Source organism: Misgurnus anguillicaudatus, chromosome 8 (genome assembly GCF_027580225.2).
Source record: "Misgurnus anguillicaudatus chromosome 8, ASM2758022v2, whole genome shotgun sequence".
NCBI classification, from domain to species: Eukaryota; Metazoa; Chordata; class Actinopteri; order Cypriniformes; family Cobitidae; genus Misgurnus; species Misgurnus anguillicaudatus.
The window spans coordinates 8,353,025-8,370,849 of record NC_073344.2 but is presented as its reverse complement, the minus strand read 5'-3'; the positions used below and the strand labels follow the sequence as shown (position 1 = coordinate 8,370,849).

Here is a 17,825-nt window from a genome sequence, read left to right as displayed (position 1 = left end):
AGAACATGAAGTAAAAGTTTTAAAGTATTTCACAAAAACAGGTTGAGTTTGAAATTTTTACATGTACTGTTAAAAAATGATAGAAAACACATGCTTAAATTTAGTTGAACATGATTAAAGGAATACTCCAGCCAAATATCAAAATTACCGAGATACATCATCTTTCAGACGAACACTCTTCCAAGCTTCATAATGGTAGAAAACAGGGATCAGGGAACAACTTTTGACTTTAAACCCCCAAAAAGTACATTCATCCCTCATAGAGGTAATCCACACGACTCCAAGGGGTTAATAAGGTCTTCTGTAGGTATTTGATGCGATTCTTTAAGAAAAAAATATCTATATTTCAAACTGTGTAAACTATAATAATAGGGTCAAAAGATTAATCGGTAACACTTTACAATAAGGTTCATTAGTTAACATAAGTTGATGTATTGAAAACTTGAACAAACCATGAGCAATACATTTGTTACAGTATTTATTCATCTTTGTTAATGTTAGTTAATAAAAATTTAAGCTTTAATTGTTTGTTCATGTTAGTTCAGAGTGCATTAACTAATGTTAACAAGATTTTAATAAAGTATTAGTAATTGTTGAAATCAACATTAAGAAAGATTAATAAATGCTGTATGTGTGCAGTTCATTATTAGTTCATGTTAACTAATGTAGCTAACTAATGTTAACTAATGAACCTTATTGTAAAGTGTTACCGATTAATCGCAAGTAATCTCATACAAAATAAAAGTTTGTTTTTGCATAATATATGAGTTTGCACTGTTTGTAATTATTTTGTATATATAAATATACACACATGCATGTATGTATTAAAGAAACATTTATATATTTTATTTAATTATTTATATTTTGATATATTTTATTTTATATATAAATTTTAAAATATATACATAACATGTTTCTTAAATTTCTTAAATGTAAGTGTGTGTTCATAAATACATAATAATTACACACAAAACACACGCAAATATATTATGCAAACACAAACTTTTATTTTGTATGCGATTAATTGCGATTAATCTTTTGACAGCCCTAATAATTACTAGCTTCTGGTAATGACACCATCTTGGACTCATGCGATTCCCGAGATAATTTTACCATAGTGAGCATTGGTTGCCAATGGGTACGTTGCGCAGTGACTCATGTGAATCGTGTGGGTCCAAGATGGCTTCATTACCGAAAGTAAATAGTTATTATAGTTTATAAAGTTTAAAATTTTGATATTCTTGTGTCAACTTGAGAGAAACTTGCTCAAAATAGCGACTTTGCTAAAGACAGAATAGTTGGTTTAGTGACATTTATTTGCACATCTGTGCTTTTCTCCATATATATTTTTTTAGAGTCACTGTATGTGTAAATATATATGGGATGCATATTGGTGTTGCTAAATATTTTTAGACAAAGTAGACGGGTTATTTAAGACGTAGTGAGCGGGGTAATTATATCAAGGGGGTTGATATTATTTAAGCGTGGCCTACATGAGGTATATACTTCTTACTTAGGAGGTACTAATATTTAGGTTTGTTGTTAAGGACAGGCACAGCTGAAGCTGGCATGTCTGTCTCACGGATTAGAGGACTGGGGCCCTATATCCTCTCTCTCTCTCTTTCTCTCTCTCAGTCAAACCCTATGGAAGTGTCTTTCTCCACACTCAATAATCCAAACCGGTTTCACGCTCGCACACATTCTTACAGTAAATAATGATCAACTTCTCCCACAAGTTCTGAGAAACCGCTCATCACCTTTAAAAATTCAACTAAACTTCCGTCACTTAGCCTTATTCTTTTTCGAGATTTGCTTCTCAGATCAGTTACTGCAATACAGAAACTGCTATGATTAGCCTTTGACCTCACATCCTAACAGTGTCTCTTACACAGCCGCATGGACAAACTTAGGCATGCCACTCATGCACTATTATCATCTCTGTAAACATTTGAACATGCAGTACACATGTTCAGGTCTGTCTGATTCATTATTTATGCTTTGCTTTGTTGTCTTGTACATTTATGGCAATTGCTATTTCCTAAGCTTTAATGTGAGATTATTTCTGTCATGTCTGCATGCTTATTCAAAGTTGTGCTTGTTATACATACACACGCAAGCCTTTGCCAACTTCCTGTTTCTCTGTCATGCCAAGTTCCAGATCACTTTCCCTCTGGGATCATTGATGGCAGATCTCTCTCTTAGAATAGCACAGGTGCCCACCAGACCACCAGAGCTTTCACTTGTCACTTTTACCATCCTGTTGTTGACTGAAATCATCTGCTACATGCAGACTGAACTAGTGCTGCTTATACTCACCTGCTCACCGCTCATGCTGTGTGGTTGCTCTGTTATCTCTGCTACAGCCACACACATACAAAGAAAGAAAGAAAGGGCATTTAATTGTTACTAATGAGAGTCTAAGCCACTTTCGCTCTAAAGATTGGACAAACTTCTCTCAGCTTTGCATAAATTAGCACACGCTATATGCATCACTGCCTGCATCTTTTCTCTCTTCCTCTGTGCTATCACTCACACTTTAACAATCACATACTCCTGTGTCACTCCTCCATCAGTGACACCAGAGTGATAGCTACTTCTGTCATTACATTGTCGGGCTATTTATTTCTTGCTTTTCTGTCTTGCTTTTTCAATTTTTAATAAATGTTGGCCTTACAGCGCTGTGTTTTTCAGTATTAGTTACTGGTATGTATCAACCAATAGTCTTAATTAACTTTCTTGAGAGCATAAAAAGCTTTTAATCTTTAAGTGGTATTTATTTATTTATTTATGATGCACAATCTTTCTTTATGGTATGTTTCCTCTCTCCTTTTCTCTGTTACAGGAAAACCACTACATATCAAGCCACGCTTCTAGCTTCTGTGTTCAGAACCCCTGCCAAAGGTGGGCTATGGTGGGTTTATTTTATTCTTAAAAAAGAATCTGTGAAATGTCTTTGTCCTATTATTTCAGTCATTCAAAAGTGTCTCTTGAACCTTTATGGAATTTTCTATTTTAATAAATACGCCAATTTGGTTTTAAGTCACTAGCCTTGTTTACTTACAAGAATTAAAATATGCGAATTCCAGAAATTAAGTTTATATATTTTTCCGGGAATATGTCTTTTAAGTTTATGAAATTGCAGAACACTGTATCTCAGTTTAAATAGGTCTGCATAATGAGATGCACATTCATCAAAAAAAAGTTTATATTTTGAGTTCGCGGAATTAGTGTCAAAGTAACACTCAGGGATTTTTAAAAACTGCATTCCGAAGTTTCTACGCTTATTATGCAAACAAGGAACATATTTTATTGTTTTGAATGTAATCTTGAGAAGTGTTTTAAATGCTTGAAAAAGCTTGAAATAAAATTGCTTTGAGATTTGCACGATTGTCTCCTTTCTTCACTGTAAAAAGTGTTTCTGTGCCTTAGTAGATTTAACAAAAATAAATTGAGTAAACTGTATTAAAAAATTTTAATTCTTGTTTTTTTAATCAAAATATGAGTTAAAATAAAATAAAAATTGGAATAAATTGATTAATTCTATATGAACACATTATTGAGTAAATTCAACTTAATTTTATTATCTATAATCGATTTAAATTTGTAAGAAATAAATTAACTTAATAATTTTGTGTTAAAACTACATGAATTATTTTAGTAAACACAACTAACTAGGCAGTGGACTTGCAGTTCCCAGCATGCTTTGCATGGGACTGCATTTGGAGAGTGAAATTTGAATTGAAACTTTTTTGTTTTGTTTTTAACTAAAAAGAAAGACTTGTTAGTGTTTAATGTTCATTTGTCTTCAATATTTGGAAGAGTTTCTGTTTTTTCTTTGAGTTTTGTAGTTACCATTGTTCAGAAGACTGGTGCTTGTGCATAGACTGCATACTAAAGTATGTCGCGCTTTACAGCTGCCCAATATGAAACTGAGTGGGTGCATTGTTTGAATAAACATTTCTAGCCCTCATCTCACGGCATAAAAAAACAACTAACAATAAATATGTTACCTGTACCAAGAAAAGTAGGTTTATCTAACTGAGTAATACTAGTACAATTAGTTAACTCAACTAAATTTTATTGCATTCATATTAAGTAATGTTAGTGTGTTCAATATACTTAAAAAAGGTTGCAAGTTGACTCAAACTAAAACTTCCCATGCAGTCACTTGCCTCACTTTTTATAAGTTAAATCTAGGTATTACTTCTTACAGTGTTCTGTACACACACATGCTCATGTAACAATGCAGAAAACTACACCGTAAAGAGTTATGTCGAATCAACATAATATATATTTGTTAAATTTTAACTTAACAAATTAATTTTGATTGTTATATAGGTTTTGTCAATTTATCACAAGTCAAAACTTAGTAGGTTGAATAAACTTGCAAAACCAAGTTGTTTTAAAGGTGCCAAAGAATGCATTAAAATAATATGTTAAATTGTTCTGTGATATTTACATAAATGGTATGTAACTTTCTTAAGTGCAAAAATTATTTAGAAACTAGGGCTGGGCATAGATTAGTCTAGATTGATCTAATACAAAATAAAAGTAATGTTTTGCATAACATATAAGTTTGTGCTGTGTGTAATTATTATGTATATATAAATACACACACATTCATATACGTATTTAAGAAACATTTACATGTGTATATATATTTATTTATATTTTTATATATTCTATATTATATATAAATAAAAAAAATATATAAATAAAACATTTTCATAAATTTGTATATATATATATATATATATATATATATATATATATATATATATATACATATACACACACATACACATATATATATATATATATATATATATATATATATTATTTTTAGAATAATATTATGTATATTTAACCACACACACACACATACACATATATATATGTGTATGTGTGTGTGTGTGTGGTTAAATATACATAATATTATTCTAAAAATAATCGTATATTATGCAAAAAAAACTTTTATTATGTATAAGATTAATCTATATTAATCTATGCTCAGCCCTACTAGAAACGTTTTTACATGTCGATTTACAACCCTTTGATTTATCATTTAAAATAAATGGTCAATTTTTGCCCTATTTGGAAGGGTCATGAATAATAATGTTGAGCTCTGCTCTGTTTGCTCTGCTCTGAGGCTCATGCCAGTAGCTCACATTAGTAAACAGACCTTATATGTTGAAGCCTGTAACTTTTTTTTTTTTTGAGGAACAACTATATGTTTGGAGACGTTTCTGACTGGTAAGTTTGATTCTGCAACCGTAACCGTAAAGTCAATAGTATATAACTTCAGCCTAAATGCTAGCATATAGTAGGCATGACATTTTCAAAAACGCCAAAGCCCAAAATTTATCACATGACTAGACAGAACAGACACAGAAAACAGAAAAAAATTGTGATATTTTTAATGTTAGAAATCAGAGGGAAAAGTTATATATGGATGTCAATGGAAGATGTGAGATCAAAAATGCTGCTTATTCACGTTTTTGCTTTTAACTTTCTAATTTTATCAGATAGTTGCATTAACAGACAGTAGAATTTTGTTAGTTCTTTTAAATGAAATTATGAACATTTACTGTTTAAGTTGGAATTAGTTTGTCATATTCAGACTCAGACCCATGGTTTTTAGAATGATGCCTGCAGTTCTGATGTTCTGACAGGACATTCGCTAATCTACCACCACAAACGTGACTACCAAATTTCCACGATTTATTTAAATACCTTCTTCTCCATAGTTTCGATGAAATGTTGTCAGTACCAAGATAAAATATATATATTTTGTCACCCCTACACCTTTCATTAGTGCCCAGAGTTTATTGGAAGCACACCGACCGGTTGAATGTAACACAATTTTCAAACAGTTGCTGTAAAATTAAAACACCTCAGGACTGAAAGCTCAAAATATCAAACGCTTCCAGTGTTTCTTCTTCACGTATTTATTGTAGTATTTACTAAAAAAATACTACAATCATGCGGCGAGAAGTGGATATTGCATGACACGCATTTTAAAGTTACACACAGGTTGAAACCCAGAAGTTCGACGCGCGTGCCTGTGAGGTCAGCATTACTACTACATATAGCATTAACTAGCATGTAGCGCTAACTCAGCAGTCACAAGTTTGTTTCAAGCATTTTATCAACTTTGTAATTAATTTAAAGGTGCAGTGTGTAAATTTTAACGGCATCTAGTGGTGAGGTTGTGAATTGAAACCAACGGCTTAGTCCACTGCTCACCCCTCGCTTTTGAAACACATAGAGAAGCTACGGTAGCCGCCACCGAACAAACATGTCATCGTCGGAGACAACTTAGTTTAAAAAATTTGTCCGTTAAGGCTTCTGTAGATAAATGGCGGCACAAAATGGCGACTTCCATGTAAGGGGACCCTCGGTGTATGTAGATAAAAAGGTCTCGTTCTAAGGTAATAAACACATAACGGTTCATTATGAAAGGTTCTTTATACACCCCTGATAATATAGTTTTGTATATTATTTTGCATTTCTGTCAAGAGATCCTTCTTAAAATTACACACTGCACCTTTTATGTGTAATTTGATGATGTCACAGTCGGCGTTATGTTGAGATTGGCCTGTTTTCGAGCAGTCGAGGTTTATATAAAATGAGACAAATGCGTTTGAGGCTCACGATATGTCATTACCATGTACAGAGCTCCTATTTTTCCTCTATGCCTATAAATACAGTTTTGTTTTTATGGCACCATTAACTTCATCTTGCATTTTAACAGTGTAAACAATTGAGCCTTTCTCAAGTAATAAAATAAACATTAAAGTTCAATCACAAGTCACATGAGCAGCATGTTTTTATATAAGTGACTTCATTGTTAAAGTTGTAAAGTATCTCTCTTCCCACACGTGTTCAGAACATCGCTTGTGTCCGAAACATCGCTCATGTCACTGTAATTGAGTCTTAAGGAATCTATAGGAAAAGACAAATGTAATACAGCACTTCACGCTCTTCAAAACCCATTTTTCTACCCTGCTCACTTTTTCCTTTTCGTAACTGCTGTCTGAACAAATCAATCACAACTAATTTCTGACAATGTCATTTTCCTTTTTCCTCTCCTTGTCTTCTCCTAAAATGCGTACTTGATTGAGGATCCGTTGGTAGATGAGCCTGCCAGTCGCTGGCTGACCTCCTCCTCTCCCTCTCCTCGTGGTAGGGTAATGTAATTAGTATGTTGAGTGTTAAACAGTGGTACGGCGGGGATGATGTTGAGCCGTAATCCTCTGTACGCCCCTCGCTGTGCTGATATTCAGGCTATTAATGCTCCGTTGAACCAAGGCCTCATGCTCGGTGATCTGTCAAAAACGACTGCCGGTCGCTACAGTAAACCTGGTTAACCATCGGCGCCGGCAACGACAGGGGGCATTAATACGCCGTGTCGAGGGTCTCGCTGCAGAACACGACACATTCGCTGGCAGTGACAAGCCTGTTCGCCAGTTAACGAGATAAAGGCCGTCCCCATGATGCCAGCCACATTTGCGCTCGCAAGCAAGATGACATAGAGAGATGGAGAGAAGGCAAACAGTTTTCATCCAGCTACTCTGTGTCTGTCTGCTTCCCGTTTAATCGTTTATGCAGGAAGGAACGTGTGTTGATATGGGTGTTGTAAAATCAAAACCAAAGTCCATGCAGCTTATATCTTTTCTGCATTGCAGCTCTTGTTGGGGGCTTAGGTTTCGATCCCAAATTTTGTTGAACTTTTTTGTGTTTTGGAAATAAATCAAATCATACCTAATATACATTAATAGTACTGTTAGTTTAGGGACTAAAACTTTTACACAATGTCCATAACAAAAATGTACAATAGTAACCATTCACTGTAAAAAATACAGTATTACTGGCAGGTGGTTGCCAGTAACTTACTGTAGATTTTACATTTATGTTATTTACTGGCAGCTGGTTGCCAGTAACTTACTGTAGATTATGTTATTGACTGGCAACAGTTTGTTCAAAGTTAAATGAACAAACAAATGTCTTATCTTCTTCAGTAAGTTACGGGCAACCAGCTGCATAATTACAGCTAATTTTTTACAGTGTTTTCACCAAAATACTGTTGTCACTACAGTTACTATTGTAAAATCATTAATATTGTATTTCCTTCAAATTGTTTTTATTTATTTGATAAAACAGCATACTACACTGTAAAAATGTCTGTAGAAATTACAGTTTACAATTACAATTACAACTAGCTGCCAGTAACTTACTGTAGATTTTACATTTATGTTATTTACTGGCAGCTGGTTGCCAGTAACTTACTGTAGATTTTACATTTATGTTATTTACTGACAACATTTTGTTCAAAGTTAAATGAACATGAAACATTTTTTGACTTTATCTTCTACAGTAAGTTACTGGCCACCAGCTGCAAATTTACAGCAAATTTTTTAGAGTGTACTGTAAGTACTGGAAAGTAAAGTATGGGCTACACTGTAAAAAATCACAGTGTTACTGTCAGAAATTACAGTGTTATTTGCAGCTAGTTGCGGTAACTTACTGTAGATTTAAATTTATGTTATTTACTGGCAAGAGTTTGTTCAAAGTTAAATAAATTTTAAATATTAACAAGTCTTTATCTTTACAGAATAAAACTATACAATAACAGACTCATCCAATGCGTTCTGGGAACCAGAAATCATCATCAACCTTTTTCTGTTTTTTTTTTTTTTGCTTCAGATTTTGCTTTGCTTGATGCTGTTATTTTAGTTTTACTCTGTAAAAACAAAGACTTTTAAATTAAAAAAGTCTTTTAATCTACGGTAAGTTACTGGCAACCAGCTGCAAGTAAAAGTTTCTAAGGATTTTTTACAGTGTACTGTTACACAGGTATTTAAAGAAACCTTGTAATCTTTGGACATTACTATGCACTTACGAACTTTAAGAGTTGTTTATGCATCATGAAGCATTGAATACGGAATGACAGAACTGTCACATTTCGTCTGATTTCTGTTTTAAGGCAAAAGAGGGCACAAGACCAACTTGTATTTGTGCCCATAATGCTCCTCAAATACGGTCACTTACCGCTTTTTAGTTATCTGCATAGAGAAAGAGAAATTCATGGAGCAATCACTCTTCTTTTCTCACCCTCCCTTTCTCTCGTTCCCTCGCTGTGACGGCAGGGATGTAAGTGCCTTAGACAGATGTCTGCTGCCGCTTGTCTCAAAGCTCAACGCGAGCTGCTGAGCTCGGCAAACTCTAATTAAGATCAATATTTCAATTTTTAGTAAAAGCGCATGCGAAAGAGAACGAAGGAGGGGAGCGGGAGAGAATAGAGAAAACACATTCACATTTTTCCAGGACAATTTCACTTCAATGAGGGAAAAAAGAAAAGAATGAAAGGTCAAGTGTAATTTTTCTCTACCTCGATAGATCGCCTAGGCATAAAAAAGACAAACTTGTTACAACTCAGCAAAGACTCCATCCCATCAATAAAAATCATACATTCACTGCAAGTAGTTAGTCATTAGTATAACTCCTCCATCTCATTTTTGTAGCCATCGTCTCACCCCATCTTTCTTCTGTTTACTCCACTCTGCCATCTTCCTATTGTTCTATACTTTATTTACTTTTTGTTGTATTTTTCCCTGCTATTTTTTATTTTTGGTTCTCTTGAAAGTACCATGCAAACTTTTTTTCATCCTACACTGTAAAAAAAATGCAGCATGAAGTTAAAACCACTTGGTTTCGCAAGTCAATTTAACTTACTATTTTAAGTTTTTACCTGTGATAATTGACATAACTTATAAAAACAAGTTGAAATTGTTTAACTTAAAAAAATATGTTGATTTGACTGAAATGCTGCATTTTCACAGTGTAATGTTTTTCTCTTCCTTCTTCTTGTTCACTTGTTCTTTTTCTGTCTGTGCTGTGTCTCCAAGTCACGTTTTGCTGAGAACTTCAGAGAAGTTTGTATACTTGGTAGTTTCAATAGTCAATAATTATTGCTGAGTCTTTGACCAGGCATTTGAGATTGTGAGGCTCGCAAAAACCTGATTTCCAAAGCTCCCTCTGATCATAACACCCACTCCATCTCTCAACCATTTGGCTAAAGAGGGGTTAACTGGACAAATCCGTCTCAGTCATTTTCACAGTATATCTGTTCCAAACCTGTCACCCCCCTTCCCTTCTCTCTTTCACTCTCTTCTTGGACATGCTGATGTCCATTTTGCTTAAATCGGTAGAACTGCACCAGCAGCTAACTTCCAATATGCAAAGGCACAATGAAAGCCCTGACTTCAAAATTTATGTCTCAAGCCCTCGGCCACATCCATACACACCCACCTCCGCTTTCTGAATGGACGATGGCAGATCTTCTTAAATGTGGCATTTTCAAAGCGGACTGCTTAGCTTGGACTTTAGGGTCCACTCGTGCTTATTTGATCAAATCCCCTTAATAACTTAGCACACTTTCAAGTCCAAACACCTTGATATGATTTGTCCCATCTTCTTTTATCCCCCTTCCGTTGGCAGATTTGAGTCTCGAGCATGTCTGTATTTCACTCATTGGTGCCTGTAAACAGTCTTGCATGTCACATAAAGTTGGGGAATTAAAGTTGTTATTTTAAAGTGAAAAGACAAATTTCAGTAAGTTCAACTCCATTTTTATGTGGATAAGCTATGCAGCAGATTTTTTGTAAAATACTGGCAATGAAGAAATGCGAGAAGTACAATAATAGATTGTTAAATAATAAACATTTAAAGACAAAGAGTGAGGAATTACTGAAGATGGCTGGATCATATTTTGAAAATCTGTACCCCTGAGGTTCACAGACAGGAAGATGGTTTAAAAGAATGGACAAACGGACAAATATTTTGAAAACAAATCCTCAGACAGATAGAGAGATAGAAACAGAATATAGGATAATGGATGGATGGATGCATGCAATAAAATAATCTCTAGCCTACTTCTAAGATTAATAGATATTTTGTAAAGAATAAAAAACAATATTTTGCTCTGACATGGATAGATATTTTGAAAATATGTGTCTGAATTGATCATTTGAAAAATTCTAGCCCTGGCTATTAATTAATTAAAGAGTTTGCCCTCTATATAGATGACCCTCATCTTTGGTTATTTCCATGTGTGCTAGGCTAGGCTGGTTGCTTTGATTAAGACATATGCTGCGGTGATGAAGGCGCGCGCTGCGTGGGGCTTAATTATTTGTCGATCCGCGCAGATGAGTCGAGATGCAATTAGAGGTTAATTGCGAAAGAAATCCGGAGCGTGGCTAGCGCTGGCGAGGCGGATCATCATTAACTCACCCGCACAAATTGCGCATTTTCCCCTATCCGGCGGAAATGTGGATTGATTTTATTGCTGGATCACGCGTTATTGAGTTCATCACTGCCTATAGGTCATAAGCAAGGAAGAAAGTTGCGTTTGTTATCCTATATCAGATCAATACACTCAATTATTGTTGATGGGGTCACGGGACACGGAGAAAGTATGCGATTTTAATGCGTAATTGTGTAAAGAACTGTAGGTGTTTAAACAGTCTGTCCAAACATTAACAAAGTTATGGGTTTTCTTTAAAACAGGTTCTTCTGAAAATGATACTTATAAAGTGTACATTTAGCTGATGCGGTGTGAACTTTATTAAATTTAACACTTAGCCTATATTGTGGGTGCCCCACATTTATAAAAACTGCAAGTTAAACTCCATTAACCATTGTAAAATAACAATGCACGGGCTAAGGGGCTTATCGTTTTACTGTCAAAACATTATTACAGACACAGTTTATTGAAAGCAGGCACGTGCTTTATAAAAATACGTCTTTTTAATGCATGTACAGTGAAATGTAAATGGTATGTGATTATATATTACATTTAATTAGGATTTATTAAATGGAAGATTACCATATAACAAGTAGGCCATAATTTCGCTTTAAAATAAGGCACGAGGATATTGCTGACCAGTTGCAATAAGCCGACACTTACAACAAAATTAAGACACATTATTTCCCAATTAGAAGTAAATTATTTTACAGCAAAACAGCGTTTTGACTTAAACTCTTGTTCAATGCGTAAAGTTGAACAGAAATTATTAAAAAAAATGTTTGGGAAATGCATTGCGGTAATTACAATAAACAGATAGCCTATTTCGTTAATGGTTTATTCAAGTTTATATTAAATAAGCAGTGTTTGTTTAAAATGCAGTCACAGGTGTGTATAAGCTGTAAGCTATTTAACAACGTGTCTCTTCCAATCATGTTTTATCTCGCATTGTCTGTTTTACAAATATCTTAAAGCATCCGTGTTACTTTTAAGGTTTAATAACTGTTTGTTTTGTTCAAAGCAAACATTTTCTAAACAAGCTGGGCTATTTGCTTTTCTTTCGTTTACTCTCCGCGTGCTATAGCAGGAGACGCGTCGCTAGGGGGCGGGATAAACACCTGTTTCGGCCCGGGATCAGCTGCTGCTGGTTCCCATCAGCTGCTAAACGGAGGCGGTGCTGTAGGAATAGCATGCATGATGCTACGCCTGCTCCCATTGGTTCGGTACGCACTATGGGCGGGACTCTTGGAGGACCCGTGTGTATAAAGTGGTACAATGCCCCGTGCAGTGTTTCAGTTATACTGCATGTCAGCGTCCGGCAGTGGTGCAAATATACACTGAAGTCATAACGAAAAGCAACGGCGACAGCAGTCTCAATAATAAGCTTAATAATAAAAGTGACTATTAAAGGAACGCAAGGCGGTATTTTTAGCCAGACTTCAGCTTACTTCTTCAAGCTGCACTGGGGCGTCCCACCAGAGGAACTTGCTGTGATTTGTCACGCATTTGTCCGTCCGTGTTAGCTGTTGACTCTGTAAACAACATCATCATTCCACGGGACCCTCGAGAGGTAAAGTGACATTTTCTGAACTTGCCGCGCGCGCGCGCATGTGGAGGACTGACTGACTTTGCTCGGCATGTGAGGAAAGTTCTCGCTTTCTTCATGAAAGCCTAACCCGCTACTTTGTTGCCTCCAGTCAGGGAAGAATTGAAAGCACGGAGGTGAAGATGGATATTTGAACCAGATTAAACACAAGTATCCTGTATAAGGACATTTCTACTACCACATGTCTGCGTTAATGCGGTGAAGCGAGGACACGTCAGGTTGGTGCTTTTGAATTCACGAGTCTCGAGTTTCTGCCGCCCTGGATGGTGATATTAACGCGTGAATTTGACCTGGGATAAGTTGTCAACAAGACGAGCTGCAGAAGCAAGCTGGCAGGTGTACAAGTACATTTACATGCATGGGCGTACGTATATCTCTATAAATAGAATTCGTCTTAAGGACTAATCACTCCCTGTGCTCGTGCATATGTTTTAAGCCGCCCATCTCCATCGGTTATTTTATCATAATCTCAGTCAAACCCACGCGTGTCGCTTTGGCTGTCAGGGTAGGTGCCGTCGCATGGACTGACATGGCCACCGATCTCGCCATGAGCGCAGATTTGCCCAACAGCCCCTTGGCTATTGAATATGTCAACGACTTCGACCTAATGAAGTTTGAGGTGAAGAAAGAGCCCCCTGAGGCCGACCGCTATTGCCACCGCCTTCCTCCGGGCTCGCTGTCATCCACCCCTATCAGTACACCCTGCTCATCTGTGCCTTCCTCGCCCAGTTTCTGTGCCCCCAGTCCTGGATCGCAACCCGGTCAAAACATGGGCAACGGGGTCAACAACAACAGCGGTGGCAGCAACAACAACAACACCCAAAATTCCTCGGGCAAGCCACAGCTGGAAGACCTCTACTGGATTCCAAACTACCAACATCACATCAGTCCAGAGGCCCTGAACTTGACCCCCGAGGACGCGGTGGAGGCGCTTATCGGTAACGCGCATCACCACCACCATCACCACCAGGCCTATGAGGGATTCCGCGGTCAGCAGTATGTCGGAGAAGATCTATCGGCGGCCACAAACGGGCATCACCATCCGGTGCACCACCATCACCATCATCACCACGGCCACCACGGGCACGCGCGCCTCGAGGACCGCTTCTCGGACGAGCAGCTTGTGAACATGACGGTGCGCGAGCTCAACCGGCAACTGCGAGGTTTCAGCAAAGAAGAGGTGATCCGTCTTAAGCAGAAACGCAGGACCCTGAAGAACCGGGGCTACGCGCAGTCGTGCCGCTACAAGCGCGTGCAGCAGCGGCACATGCTCGAAAGCGAAAAGTGCACGCTCCAGAGCCAAGTAGAGCAACTTAAGCAAGACGTGGCGCGTCTGATTAAAGAGCGGGACCTGTACAAGGAGAAGTACGAGAAGCTGGCGAGCCGAACCTTTAACGGAGGGGTAAACGGCGGCGGTGGCAACACCCGGGACCCGTCCAGCGTCTCTCACGGCAAAACGACTTCCACGGATTTCTTCATGTGAGAGTCACTCTTGTTAAAGACTTTTTTTCACACCAACGTTTTCGTTTTTTAAGCCTTAATTTTTATGATTTTCAGTGTGAATTCATTTACAGTTCTTTATTAAAGACTCAGTGTACACTTTAGAACACAGAACCTATACCATTACATACAGCGCCATGTTTAAAGTCCACACTTGTTTGTGTACTTACATTATTGCAACCTAAAAGTCTTAAGGATAGTGTATGCTAGGATTATCTTTGACAGATACTGCACGGACTGTTCTACAGTACTCCATATGACCTCCTTTCTATATATGGGATCACGCGTAACCTCCAAAGACCCATCAGTTTTGGATTATGTAGTTTTTGTGTGTTGTTTCTTTTTTATAGTAATAGGCTAAATGCAAAGTCCGGAATGTTTAGAGACATGCAGCCACGCCGCATACAGACTTAAAAGCGTCTTCATTGTTTTTCCTTGTCTTAACGAAATCTCAGTGGCGATGAACGATTTTCTGAACGAACTTTGGAAGAAATAATAACAGAAACACTTACAAGCAAGAGAGATAGCAATACATCCTTGACTTTCTTCAGTTGTGAACTAAGGTTTAGGGGACTTGTGAACTTTGAGGGCCCTTAAGCATTGCTCAAGTCTGCATTACCCCACCAATCCTGCATGCGGGACATGTATGGTACTCCAAACGCGCCAAGCCCTTTCTGTCTTCCCCATACAGCACTTGGATGAAAAGCATGGCCCTTAATCACTCTTTCTTCTCTCTCTCTCTCTTTATTCGTTTCTTCTGCTCGATACAAATCACAAAATTACATGAAACCCTTACATTTTTTTTCTTTTGTTAAAAAGTACAGAATATGTAGAACAAAACAAGAAAAAAACACCGAACTGAGCCAGATTTTAAGAGTTATTTATTCCCACTTGTACATATGTAGAGGTTAATTGGTGTGTTGATTTACCTTTATTTTTAAAGTCTTTTTGCTTGATTATTTAAAACGTCTTAATACAACGTTTGTATGTAGAAGCATGCAAATAACAAAGATATTCTCATCCTATTGAATATGTACAATTTTAAAAGAAGCCTACTGCACTATGATTAGAAGAATTGGGATTTATATCAAATTTATTTTCCCTCTGTGGTGATCGAATTAATCAACATACCTACAGGTGTTGGACGTACTCGATCTAAAGTTGATCTTGCAGTGCATCATAAACACAAGGACTTAAATTGCTGCTAATACTCTATGCACCAAATTCGAAAGCAATTAACATAAGCTCTGATTGTTTGATTTTTATACTTTAAAATGAATCCAAGTATATAGAACACTGGACATGGACGTCAGCAATATTCAATATAGGTATTTGTCTTAATAGGTGGGATAATGAAATAAAACTTTTTTTTCTTCAAATACACGACAACCGACGAGGATGTTGGTTTACTTTTTAAGAAACTGTAGCCTATGCTGTATTCGGCTTTAAGCAGATGTCTATTGTTTTTCAGTGGAACAGGCTTTTAACCATACCCAATTAGTCTACAGGTGTGTCTGGATTAAATGGGGATATAATTTTAAAATAATAAAGGGACTTGTGTGCACCTGACTGTATACGCAACGATGCGCATTTTATCATGAGCATTTGAGACTGTTTAGTTCAGGCGGACGGAACAAACTTACAATGAACTTGCCAAAGTGGATTTCAGGATTATCTAATGCACGTCAATTGTCTTAACTCAGTTTTTTTTCTCCGACCTGTGTATGCTTAGTTTTTAAACAGATATGAAATATATCGCCCAGACGTCCAAATTAAGATCACCATGTATGCTCCCTTACCTGTATTAGTATCTGCTTGATGTTCTCAGCTGAAATCACTGTTAATATTGTTTTTATTTCTTTTTGATTAAATCATGAATTATGATACAGTTCGTTGGAAAACAATCTTTCTGTCTAATGGTCTGATTTAAGGCACCGCGGCTCAAGGTTACATAACCCCATGTGCTGTCCTGTGTGCTGTCTTATGTAAAAAAATAAATAAAATAGAAAAAAATGTACATAGCCTATAATTTCTATATATTTATCGAAAAATATAAATGTCCTTACGTGTCAGTAAGTCAAAACCAAAATGTTTTAAAATGGAATGTTGTTCAGAATCTTGTTTTCATAATGTTTAATAAAAATTTCTGTCAAGCGCTTCGACTGTTTTCCGATCACTCAACAAGTGTATTTAAATGAGTGTAGATAAATGTGTGTTCAGTTTGCCGAATGATAACTATAAGGGTTAATGTTGGCAATTAAAATAATAAACGAAATAAAATATGACACGTTTTACTTTATATTAAACCTCTTTCTGGCCAGAATTGACATAATGTTAAACTAAACCGTATTAGTTGTTGTTCTATTTCATGTTTTCAAATAAATATAAAATTAAATCAATAATTCCTTTTTTTAAAATGTGACGAACTGTGTGAAAAATGTGAATTAGCTAGATTATTAAAAACACGTTCGTTTCATTTACAATTTATTTATTGGGTGCAAAGCGAAAGATTTAGTGGACAATATCGGAAAACTTGCTTTTTATTTTAAACATAAAAATAACATTTGGATCAGCTAAACGAAATGAATAAATTATTTTGGTGGCACCAAATGGTAATCTGATAATTAATGGTAATTTGAAGTTTTTTGTTAACCTTTTTCTTAATTTATGCAATCCAGTTGTTGATGTTTTCAATTTTAAAATTACGATAATGCAAATAGAGTTTATAATTCGTTACATTTTCAATATTTTTAAAATATATTTAAAATAATCTTTCTTACTGCTAATTATCTCTAATCAAATGTTTCTTCGTTTGTATTTTTATATCAGAATATACAACTTTATAATCGTAAATAGTTGAAACAAGATTGCACAAAATTAACTTACTAACTTTAAAAAACATATGCGTTTTATTATGTACATGTAGTCTAAATTAGCGACTGTCGTTTTCTTGCGCTTTGCAAGGAAGTAAAGCTGTAACTGTGAATACACCTGTTGTTTGTAATATAAAGGATAAATGTGATAAATAGTCACCAAGAGTTCTATTATCTTTTCAAATTTAATGCTTGTAAATATAGAAGTCAAATTAGTTTTTATACATTATTCATGTAGATTTTATACATAACATTGTAGATAGCATTTTTATTTAATGCCTTTAATAACCCGTTAATTAACACCGGTAAAATAAGCAAAGGAAAGCTTTAAAAATAGGATAAAGAAGTATAATATAAACAAAAGTATGGACATTTTTGTTGTTGTTAACAGTTTAAACACTATTGGCTTTGCAAAGCTATTAAAGCTAATAAGTGGCAATATTTGCTCTTCATACTGGTTCTATTTTGACCAGCATATTAACGAAAATCCAAAATATTCTGATGCAACCAAAATGCAAGTCCTACTCTGCATTTTGCTCAG

The 17,825-nt window shown here is 35.9% G+C and overlaps 2 protein-coding genes across 3 annotated transcripts in view; both read left to right on the top strand.

Moving 5' to 3' along the window:
* The window catches only part of zc3h3 (zinc finger CCCH-type containing 3), a 94,352-nt gene extending 90,970 nt beyond the window's left edge, over nt 1-3,382 (top strand). For both annotated transcript variants that reach the window (XM_073870253.1, XM_073870254.1), the window contains exon 12: nt 2,843-3,382. In XM_073870253.1, the coding sequence (XP_073726354.1) occupies nt 2,843-2,874 (32 nt within the window). In that variant the 3' untranslated portion in view covers nt 2,875-3,382. The remainder of the gene's footprint in view (nt 1-2,842) is intronic.
* A 9,203-nt stretch (nt 3,383-12,585) lies between these two features.
* On the top strand, nt 12,586-16,570 carry mafaa (MAF bZIP transcription factor Aa). Its single transcript, XM_055214018.2, has one exon. It carries the CDS (start codon nt 13,441-13,443, stop codon nt 14,392-14,394), a length of 954 nt encoding a protein of 317 aa, XP_055069993.1. The 5' UTR covers nt 12,586-13,440; the 3' UTR covers nt 14,395-16,570.
* The last annotated feature ends 1,255 nt before the right edge of the window (nt 16,571-17,825 follow it).

Coding starts and splice junctions, on each gene's coding strand:
- mafaa (XM_055214018.2), top strand. CDS start 13,441: ATGGCCACCGATCTCGCCATGAGCGCAGATTTGCCCAACAGCCCCTTG.